The sequence below is a fragment of the Trichechus manatus genome, unplaced genomic scaffold (genome assembly GCF_000243295.1).
Source record: "Trichechus manatus latirostris isolate Lorelei unplaced genomic scaffold, TriManLat1.0 scaffold00032, whole genome shotgun sequence".
NCBI lineage: Eukaryota > Metazoa > Chordata > Mammalia > Sirenia > Trichechidae > Trichechus > Trichechus manatus.
The window spans coordinates 10,885,751-10,897,768 of record NW_004443968.1 but is presented as its reverse complement, the minus strand read 5'-3'; the positions used below and the strand labels follow the sequence as shown (position 1 = coordinate 10,897,768).

Sequence of the window (12,018 nt, the reverse complement as noted above, 5' to 3'; positions counted from 1 at the left end):
TGCTTGGCTGAGTTCTTTATCTCTTCATTTGATGTTCTAGGGTTTCAGGATTGTTGATTCTCTGTTTGGCTTAGTTTTTCAGATCTTTGCTGTGGAGGGATGGCGTGGTGCTTCTGCCTAGAGCGCCATCTTGCCGGACTCTCCTCCTCCGGGAGGCAGTATTTTACTTTCATTTCTGGTTATTCCTTTCAGACTGCAGTGTTTTCCAGTATTCCTTTATTTTTCCAAATTTCTGGACCACATAGAATGAGAGTGGCTATTGATAAATGGGCAACTGGAACTACTGATACTCAGTAGTCAGTTCTTCCATGCCAGGATTGTAGGGCTCTGTGAGTGCAGGCTGTTTTCTCAGTTCTTAGTGCTTTGCCTAGTACATAGTGGAGGCTCAATAAATATTTACTGAATGGACGAATCAATTTCATAAACCTTCTGAGAAATAATTTAGTGGATAAAGAGAGTTGTAAGCATGACTTTTCTTTAAAACATGATGTCCTGTAATGCTTGCCAGGGAGATTGTGTTATCTTCCTAGAAATATGTTTTGAAAGATCAGTATAAATTTTAAAGAGAAAGAAGAATGGACCTTTGAAGCTCATAAACGTATATTTTTGTCCTTGAATTCTCTGAAAAACAGTAACACATTTTCTCTTTTATTTAAGGAATTCCATTTGAGATAAATTCAGGACAGACTAATTTACCCCAAACCAAACCCACTGCTATCAAGTCGATTCTGACTCATAGCAACCCTATAGGACAGAGTAGAACTGCCCCATAGGGTTTCCAAGGCTGTCATCTTTATGGAAGCAGACTGCCACATATTTCTCCTGAGGAGCTGCTGGTGGGTTCGAACTGCTGACCTTTCGGTTAGCAGCTAAGTGCTTTAACCAATCGGCCACCAGAGCTTCTTGGGTAATTAACATACAGTGGGTGTTTATTAAGCATTAATGGATAGTTGCTGTGTTCTCTCTGATAGAATAAATGATACTTTTATGAATCTTTCCTCCTAATTTTATTTTTCCAATCTCTTATTTAGAAGAATGCAATCAAGTACTTTTCAGAAATACACTTAAGACTATGATCTAATGAGTAAAAAATAGAGAAGCATGTCATTGAAGGACAAGCAATAAAGAAAGAAATATTTAAAACAATAGTGGAAGGACTTGTTTAGAGAACCTTCTTTAACTTCTTCCCTATATACATATATGGAAGGAGATACATATACATATATATAATACACTTATGTATTGTCTGTATGTGTTTTAAGGTATAAATAATAGATTATGGAAATGGGAAAATGGATAATTTCTTATTCCCAATACCTAAGAAGTCTGTGCCTGGAAGAAGAGCATGCATTAGATATCTTTGTTAAGAGATTGAGAAAGGAAAATGTTTATATTTCTTTTCTTATATAATTTGTTCCAGCAAGGAATAGTGATAGCCTTCACTGTTAATTTTATATTTTCTTAGTTTAGCTATTTATTTTCAGAACCTAAATTTTTCAGGATCTTACCTGACAATAAAACAAGTCAAAAGGACAGACTAGATCTAAAATAAATGGCTTATAAACTGTAATAATAGTATTACTCACTTTAAAGAACATCTAAGTGCAGAGTTTAATATTATCATGATGTTCAGAGTTTTACTTATTTAGCTTTCACAGTTGTTTACTCTTTAATAAGAAAACATTAATTTCAGAAATATTTTTTCCAGCATGGAAAATAGCTTAATTGTCTTTTACATTTAACATTTAAGAGAATATTTGATATATTTCAATTTGTTGCTTAATTTTCAGAATTTAAAAAATCACCCTGATCAGCCAGCTGTTATCTTACTTTTGAGACAAGTTCAGTGTAAACCACTCCTGGAGTCACAAAAATCTCTCCCAGATGCTGTTCTTGAAGAGCTGCAAAAAACAGTCATGTCCAACTCTACCTCTGTTCCTGCTTGGCAGGTAAGTTCTCTCCTTTTTTTACGTGAGTCCTGAATTAAAGTACTCTGTGATATTTGATGAGGTCAGGTGTATGCTTCATATATATATATATTTTACCTTGACTTTAAATTCACAGTATATTTTTCAATTTCAAGATATAAAGGGTATTGTAGTTAGAGGAACTAAGGAAGTTGAGTACTAATTTGGGATCTGCTGCTGTAGTTCCAGAAAGCTTTCTTAATTGTTGATTTATAAATTTCCTCAACTTTAAGCTGATGAAAATGCTGTCTTACATTGGGTTGGTGTAGCAGAAATGAAAAAGTATTGCAAACATTTTATAATAAAGGTATTGTAATGGTGTATAAGTCCCTGGGTGGCACAAATGGTTAAGTATCACAGCTAGGCGAAGGGTTGGAAGTTCAAACCTACAGAGGTGCCTCAGAAGACAAGCCTGGCGGTCTGCTTTCAAAACATCACAGCCTTGAAAATCCTATGAAGCAGTTCTACTCTTCACACACTGGGTAGCCATGAGTCGGAATCTACTCGACAGCAACTAACAACAACAATGGTGTATAACCCTGCCTTTAGGGGGGATGTGTGTAGTTTTTCCCTAGCTACATTACAGTAACTCATATCCAAAATTGTAATGGATATTTAGTGCTTTTAGAAATAGATATTTTCTTGACACAGAAAAGGCATTTGACAAAGTCCGACATCCATTCCTTATAAAAATTCTCAATAAAATAGGTATAGAAGGGAAATTTCTCAACGTAATAAAGGCCATCTATGCAAAACCAACAGCCAACATCATTCTTAATGGAGAGAGGCTGACAACATTCCCCTTGAGAACAGGAACAGGACAAGGATGCCCTTTATCTCCACTCCTATTTAACATTGTGCTGGAAGTCCTAGCTAGAGCAGTAAGGCAAGAAAAAGAAATAAAGGGCATCCAAATTGGTAATGAAGAAGTTAAACTGTCCCTGTTTGCAAATGATATGATACTGTACATAGAAAACCCTAAAGATTCCACAAGAAAACTACTGGAACTAATAGAAAGATTCAGTAGAGTAGCAGGATACAAGATAAACATACAAAGATCAGTTGGATTCCTATACACCGATAAAGAGAACGATGAAAAGGAAATCAAGAGAACAATACCATTTATAATAGCCCCTAAAAATATAAAATACTTAGGAATAAATCTAACCAGGGGTATAAAAGATTTATACAAAGAAAACTACAAAACACTACTGCAAGAAACCCAGAGGGATCTACATAAATGGAAAAACATACCATGCTCATGGATAGGTAGACTCAACATTGTGAAAATTACAATTCTGCGCAAAGCAATTTACAAATACAATGCAATCCCAATCCAAATGCCAACAACATTCTTCAAAGAGATGGAAAAACTAATCATTAACTTTATATGGAAAGGGAAGATGCCCCGGATAAGTAAAGCACTACTGAAGAAGAAGAATAAAGTAGGAGGATTCGCACTACCTGACCTCAGAACCTACTGTACAGTTAAGGTAGTCAGAACAGCCTGGTACTGGTATAACAACAGATACATTAACCAATGGAACAGAATTGAGAACCCAGTTGTAAATCCATCCATCTACGGTCACCTGATCTTCGACAAGGGCCCAAAGTCCATCAGATGGGGAAACGACAGTCTTTTTAACAAATGATGCTGGCAAAACTGGATATCCATCTGCAAAGAAATGAAACAGGACCCATACCTCCCACTGTATACAAAAACTAATTCAAAATGGATCAAAGACTTAAAGCCAAAAACTATTAAGTTCACAGAAGGAAAAGTAGGATCAACGCTAGAGGCCCTAATACATGGCATTAACAGGATACAAACCATAACCAGCAACACACAAACTCTGGAAGATAAATTAGATAACTGGGATCTTCTAAAAATTAAACGCTTATGCTCATCAAGACTTCACCAAAAGAGTAAATAGAGAACCTACAGACTGGGAAAAAATTTTTGGACATTACAGGTCAGACAAAGGTCTAATCTCTAAAATCTACAAGAAAATCCAACACCTCTACAACAAAAAGACAAATAAACCAATTATAAAATGGGCAAAGGAAATAAACAGACACTTCACCAAAGAAGACATTCACACGGCCAACAGACACATGAAGAAGTGCTTGCGATCACTAGCCATTAGAGAAATGCAAATGAAAACCACAGTGAGATACCATCTCAGTCCAACATTACTGACATGAATCAAAAAAAAACTGGAAATAACAAACGTTGGAGAGGCTGCGGGGAGATCAGAACTCTTATGCACTGCTGGTGGGAATGCATAATGATACAACCATTTTGGAAAATGATATGGTGCTTCATTAGAAAGCTAGAAATAGAAATACCCTACGATCTAGCTATCTCACTCCTAGGAATATATCCTAGAGAAATAAGAGCCGTCACACAAATAGACATGTGCACACCCATGTTCATTGCAGTATTGTTCACAATAGCAAACGGAAACAACCTAGATGCCCATCAACAGATGAGTCGATAAACAAACTATGGTACATACACACAATGGAGTATTATGCAACGGTAAAGAACAGTGATGAATCTGTGACGCATCTCATAACGTGGATGAAACTGGAGGACATTATGCTGAGTGAAATAAGTCAATTACGAAAGGACAAATATTGTACGAGACCTCTACTGTAAAAACTCATGAAAAAGTTTACACACAAAAAGAAACAATCTTTGTTGGTTATGAGGGGTGGGAGGGGTGGGGGGAGCACTAAATAGACAACAGATAAGTGGTAACTTTGGTGAAGGGTAAGACAGTACACAGTACTGGGGAAGCCAGCACAGCTTGTACAAGGAAAGGTCATGGAAGCTCCATAGACACATCTAAACTCCCTGAGGGACTGAATTGCTGGGCAGAGGGCTGTGGAGACCATGGTCTCAGGGAACATGTAGCTCAGTTGGCATAACACAGATTATAAAGACAATGTTCTACATTCTACTTGGTGAGTAGTGTCTGGGGTCTTAAAAGCCTGTGAGCAGCAGTCTAAGATACTCCACTGCTGTCTTCTCTTCGGGAGAAAGGGAGAATGAAGAAAACAAGATACAAGGAAAAGATTAGTCCAAAGGACTAATGGACCACAGCTACCACGGCCTCCACCAGACTGAGTCCAGTACTACTAGATGGTGCCCAACTACCACCACTAACTGCTCTGACTGGGATCACAACAGAGGGTCCTGAACAGAGCTGGAGAAAAATGTACAACAAAATTCTAACTCACAAAAAAAAACCAGACTTACTGGCCTGACAGAGAGTGGAGAGACTGGAGAAACCCCAAGAGTATGGCCCCCAGAGACCCTTTTAGCTCAGCAATGAAGTCGCTCCCAAGGTTCACTGTTCAGCCAAAGATTAGACAGCCCCATGAAACAAAACAAGACTAATGGGGCACAACAGTCCAGGGACAAGGACTAGAAGGCAGAAGGGGACAAGAAAGCTGGTGATAGGGAACCCAAGGTTGAGAAGGGGCAATGTTGACATGTCATGGGGTTGTTAACCATTGTCATAAAACAGTATGTGTACTAACTGTTTAATGAGAAACTATTCATTCTGTAAACCTTCATCTAAAGTACAATTAAAAAAATAAATAAAGAAAGAAATAGATATTTTCAGGATTGATACCCTGTTCAACAGATTGCCCTTTCAGCTGTTTCTGGTTATCCACCATGAGAAATGCACAGTAATCATTTTGTGCTTTATTGTTATTGATATTAAAATACAAAAAGCATGTAATTACTTTACCCAGTTTGTTATATTTCCCACTGGGCCCCCGGGAAAGTGTCAGAGGGGCTTTTTGATACGGATTTTACAGAAGCTTCTTATTTTCCTATAATTTGTTCTTCATTCTGATCTTTCATTATACCAACTTTTCGATGTTCCTGTTTAAAAAGAAAACCCTGGTGGCATAGTGGTTAAGCGTTGGGTTGCTAACCAAAAGGTCAGCAGTTCGAATCCCCCAGGCACTCCTTTGAAACCCTACTCTGCCTTATAGGGTCACTATGAGTTGGAATCGACTCAACAGCAATGGGTTTGGTTTTTTGGTTTTAATGGCATAAAATAGTTTGATTATGGAAGCTAAGCCTCGTTTTTACTCTGATTCTTCAGAAAGATGATGCCTTTTTTCCTCTCTTTTTTACTTACTTAGAGGAAGTTTACGATATAAGATGTAAGATACTTTAATTCTAACATCAGCTGTATCGTTACGATATATTTTGTATCAAGGGGAGAACTACTTTGTTTAACTAAAAGAGAAAAAAATGAAGGATAAATTATATAATAAGTAAGATCTTAAGAGATGGTGTGTGTGTATTTTTATATTAAGACATAATTTACAAGGAATTAAGTGCGTAGATCTTAAAAGTACCACTTTTAAATGTTTATGTATATACCTGTTTAACAAGAATATCAACTCATTGGCAACAGGTTTGGGTTTGGTTTTATATCAAGATACAGGAGCCCTGGTGGCAAAGTGGTTAAGCTCTTGGCTGCTAAATGAAAGGTTGGTGGTTCAAACCCATGAGCCACTCTGTGGGAGAAAAATGTGACAATCTGCTTCCACAAAGATTTATAGCCTTGGAAACCCTATCGGGCAGTTCTACTCTGTCCTATAGGGTCCTGACTTGACAGCAATGGCTTTGGGTTTGTATCAAGATACATTTTTAGCAACCTACCAACCTCCTGCATGCCTCTCCCACTTAATCTCATCCTCCTACCTCACCATCTAAATGGAGCCATTATTTTGACTTCTATCATTTCTATCTAGTTTTGCCTACTTTTGAACTTTATATAAAGTATCTGGCTACTTTTACTCAACATTATGTCTGTCAGGATCATGTATTTTCATGTAGCCATAATTCATTATTTTTCATTTCAGTTTATGAATATATTATAACATAGATCCCTTTTATTACTGTTATTGGACATTTAGATTGTTTCCTGCTTTTAGCTTTTATGAACAGTGTTGCTATGATGATCCTTGTACGTGTCTTTTGGTGGGTGAAACCAAGAAACCCAAACCAAATCTGTTGCTGTTGAGTCAATTCCGACTCATAGCAACCCTATAGGACAGAGTAGATCTGCCCTATAGAGTTTCCAAGGAGTGGCTGGTGGATTTGAACTGCTAACCTTTTGGTGGGTAAAAGGGGATATATATATTTGCTTTAGTAGATCCTGCCAGTTTTCCAAAATGTTTGTACCAACTTACACTTGCACCAGCAATGAATGAACATCCCAAATGCTGGTATTGCTAGGTTGTCATTTTTTCTGTTTCTAGTTTTGGTGGATATGTATGTAGTAGTATGTTTTGCACTGTGGCACTGTAGAAGAAAGGCCTGGCAATCTGCTTCCGTGAAGATTACAGCCAAGAAAACTATGGAGCTCAGTGCTCAGTTCTACTCTGTAACACATGGGGTTGCCATGAGTTAGAATCAAATCGAATGGCTTTTGTTTTTTTAAAGTATCTTTGGTAGTTTTAACTTGTTTTTATTTGATAAGTAATGATGTTAAGCACCTTCTCATATACTTATTGAACATTTGGATATCCTCTTTTTGAAGTACCTGTTCTTTTGTGTAGTTTTTAATGCGTTGTGTGCTTTTTTTCTTATTGAATTGTTGGAATTCATTATCTTTTCTGGATACGGGCCCATTTTTGGATATTTGTATTGCAAATATTTTCTCAGTCTGTGGCTTGCCTTAGCACTCTTTTAATGTTATTTTTGGTGAACAGTTCTTAATTTTAATGAAGTCTATTCTATCACTTTTTAATGATTAATGCTTTATTGGGGTGTTCTATTTAAGATGTCTTGGCTTCCTCCAGATTCATGAAAATATTTTTCTTTGTTTTCTTCTAGAAACTTTATTGTTTTACCTTTTACATGTAGGTCTGGGTTCCATCCTGGATTAATTTTTGCAAATGTTGAAGTAGTTTGTTTTAGTTATCTACTGCTGCTATTAAAAAAAAAAAAATTTCACAAGTGGATGGCTTTAACAAACAGAAATTTTTTTTCTCACAGTTTAGGAGGCTAGAAGTCCAAATTCAGGGTGCCAGAAGGCCTTCTCTCTCTGTCGGCTCTGGGAGAAGGTTCTTGTCCTTCAGCCTGTTTTCTGGTTTCTTGGAGATCTCCATGAGGCTTGGCATCAATCTTCCCATCTCTGCTTCTCTTACTTGTTTAATCTCTTTTATATCTCAAAAGAGATTGACTCAAGATACACCCTACACTAATCCTGCCTCATTAACATAACAAAGGCATCCTATTCCCAAATGGGATTATAACCACAGGCATAGAAATTAGGATTTACAACCTATATTTTTGGGGGACATAATTCAATCCATAACAGGGTTAAAGTTTATTTTTTTCATATGAATATGTAATTGACCCAGCACCATTCTTTGAAAAAACCATTCTATCTCTACTAAACTACAAGTGATGTCTTTGTTATAAATCAGGCGACTGTACTTGTGTGGGTCTTTTGGAGCGCCCTCTTTTTTTTCCATTGATCTATTTGTTTATTCATGCTCCATTAACACATTTTTAAAATTATTGTAGCGTTATAATTTGGCTTGGTGGATAAGACCTCCAACTTTTTTTTTCTTTAAAGAAGAATTTAAACAATTTGTCTTAGTCATCTTAGTCATTCTAGGTCTTTTGCCTATCCATTTAAATAGTCAATTCCCACCCAAAAAAGAAAATTAAGTAAATAAACCCTGCTAGGATCATGATTGGGATTGTATGGAATCTGTAATTTAGGGAGAACTGTCAGAGTAATAGTACTCAGTTTTCTATCCATGAATATGGTTTATGCTTTAATTTACTTGAGTTGAAATTTATATCAGCAGTGTTTTGAAATTTCAGCGTAGAAGTCTTTTACATTTTGTTGTTGTTAAATTTATTTCTAGGTGTTTGGTATTTTCTTGTTCCATTGCAAGTGATATATATGTATATATTTTTTGTGTAATAGCTCTAAACATTTAGAAATGCAGTTGACATTTGTATACTGACCATCCAGCAACCTTGCTAAATTCACTTATTCTTTTGGATTTTCTGTATGCACAGTCATGTCATTTGTGAATGATAAAGTTTTATTTTTTTCTTTTCAATATTTATACATTGAAAATTTTTTTCTTGCCTTATTTGCACCACTTACAACCTCTAATACAATATTAAATAGAAGTGATGATAAGAGAACATTTTTGACTTATTCTTGACCTCAGGTAGAAAGTATTCAATATTTCATTATTAAATATGATATTTGCTGTAGATTCTTTGTAGCTGTCATTATCAGATTAAGGAAGTTCATCTGTTCTAAATTTGTTGAGGAAGTTTGTTTGCTTATTTTTATCATGAATGGGTATTTATCAAATTCTCTTTTTGATATCAGAATGATCCTTTTTTATTCTCTTAATGTGGTGGAGTACATTGATTTTCAAACATTAACAATCCTTGCATTTTTTGAATAAACCTTACTTGGTCATGATGTATTATCCTTTCTATATATTGCTGAATTCAATTTATTTAGAATTTTTGCATCTGAATTTGTGGCAGAATTGGCCTGTAATTTTTCATTATCATAAGGTCCCTGTTAGATTTGATATCTATGCTGCTCTTCCTTTTCCTTTATTCTCTGGAAAAGTTTGTATAAAAGTGGCGTTATTTATTTTTTAAATGTTTGGAAAAATTCACTGTTGAAGCCATTCATTCAGGCCAGCAATATTCTTTATAAAAAAGTTTTAAATTACAAATTAAATTTCTTTAATAGCCGTGAGACTGTTAAGATTTCCTACGTCTTTATCATTGGTGAGTTGCAAGGAATTTGTCCAGTGCACTTAAATTTCAAATATACTGGCATCAGGCTGTTCATGATACCCTCTTTATAATGTGTGTAAGATCTGTAATTGTCTCTCAGTTTGTCGTACTGTGGTGGCTTGTGTGTTGCTATTTCAAATACCAGTAGGGTCACCCATGGTGGACAGGTTTCAGCAGAGCTTCCAGACTAAGACAGACTAGGAAGAAGAACCTGGTGATCTACTTCTAAAAAAATTTGGCCAGTGAAAATCTTATGAACATTGTCAGATATAGTGCTGGAAGATGAGCTCCCCAAGTTGAAAGGCACTTAAAATATGACTAGGGTAGAGCTGCCTTCTCAAAGTAGAGTTGACCGTAATGACGTGGATGGAGTCAAGGTTTTGGGACCTTAGTTTGCTGATGTGACACAACTCAAAATGAGAAGAAACAGCTTCAGACATCCATTAATAATTAGAATGTGGAATGTATGAAGTATGAATCTAGGAAAATTGAAAGTCATCAAAAATGAAATGGAACACATAAACATCAATATCCTAGGCATTTGTGAGCTGAAATGGACTAGTATTGGCCATTTTGAATTGGACAATCATATGGTCTGCTATGCCAGGAATGACAGATTGAGGAATGGTGTTGCATTCATTATCAAAAAGAACATTTCAGGATCTGTCCTGAAGTACAGCGCTGTCAGTGATAGGATAATATCCATATGCCTGCAAGAAAACTTACTCTTGAACATAGAGCAGCTAGAGCGAATGGAAGAAGTGATGAAGAAAAGAGCTGAACAGAAGATTTCAAAGGGCGGATTAAGAAGACAAAGTAAAGTGTTATAATGAAATGTGCAAACATCTGGAGTTAGAAAACCAAAAGGGAAAAATGTGCTTTGTATTTCTCAAGCTGAGAGAACTGAAGAAAAAATTCAAGCCTTGAGTTGCAATAGTGAAGGATTCTATGGGCAATATACTGAACAACACAGGAAGCATCCAAAGAAGATGGAAGGAATACACAGAGTCCCTGTACCAAAAAGAATTGGTCAACATTCAGCTATTTCAGGAGGCAGCATATGATCAGGAAGCGATGGTATTGAAGGAAGAAGTCCAAGCTGCACTGAAGGCATTGACGAAAAACAAGACTCTAGGAATTGATGGAATACCAATTGAGATGTTTCAACAAATGGGTGCAATGCTGGAAGCACTCACTTATCTGTGCCAAGAAATTTAGAAGATAGCCACTTAGCCAACTGATTGGAAGAGCTACATATTTGTGTCCTTCCAAAGAAAAGTCATCCAACAGACTGTGGAAATTATCAAAGAGTATCATTAATATCACACACAAGTAAATTTTACTGAAGATAATTCAAAAACAGTTGTAGCAGTACATTGACAGGGAACTGCCAGAAATTCAAGCCAGATTCAGAAGAGGACCTGGAATGAGAGATATCATTGCTGATGTCAGATGGATCTTGGCTGAAGGCAGAGAATATGAGAAAGATGTTTACTTGTGCTTTATTGACTATGCAAAGGCATTCAACTGTGTGGATCATAACAGATCATGGATAACATCAAGAAGAATGAGAATTCCAGAACACTTAATTATGCTCATGAGGAACCTGTACATAGACCAAGAGGTACTTGTTCAAACAGAACAAGGAAATACTGCTTTATTTAAAGTCAGTGAAGGTGTGTGTCAGGGTTGTATCCTCTCAGTATATTTTTTCAGTCTGTATGCTGAGCAAATAATCTGAGAAGTTGGACTATATGAAGACGAACGGGACATCAGGATTGCAGGAAGACTCATTAACGACCTGCGATATGCAGATGACACAACCTTGCTTGCTGAAAGTGAGGAGGACTTGAAGTACTTACTGACAAAGATCAAAGACAACAGCCTTCAGTATGGATTACACCTCAACATAAAGAAAACAAAAATCCTCACAACTGGACCAATAAGCAACATCACGATAAATGGAGAAAAGATTGAAGCTGTCAAGGATTTCATTTTACTTGGATCCATAATCAATGCCCGTGGAAGTAGCAGTCAAGAAATCAACTTTTTGCATTGGGCAAATCTGCTGCAAAAGACCTCTTTAAAGTGTTAAAAAGCAAAGATGTCACTTTGAGGACTAAGGTGCACCTGACCCAAGCCATAGTATTTTCATTTGCTTCATATGCATGCGTGGGTGGTGTTTCATTCTATTGTACATAGGGTCTCTAAGAGTTGGAACCGACT

The 12,018-nt window shown here is 36.4% G+C and overlaps 1 protein-coding gene across 5 annotated transcripts in view; it reads left to right on the top strand.

Annotated features, from left to right (window-relative positions):
• SKIC3 (SKI3 subunit of superkiller complex) overlaps positions 1 to 12,018 on the top strand; it is a 108,533-nt gene that overhangs the window by 81,406 nt on the left and 15,109 nt on the right. For all 5 annotated transcript variants that reach the window (XM_023730124.1, XM_023730125.1, XM_023730122.1 and 2 more), the window contains one exon: positions 1,791 to 1,949. In XM_023730124.1, the coding sequence (XP_023585892.1) occupies positions 1,791 to 1,949 (159 nt within the window). The remainder of the gene's footprint in view (positions 1 to 1,790; positions 1,950 to 12,018) is intronic.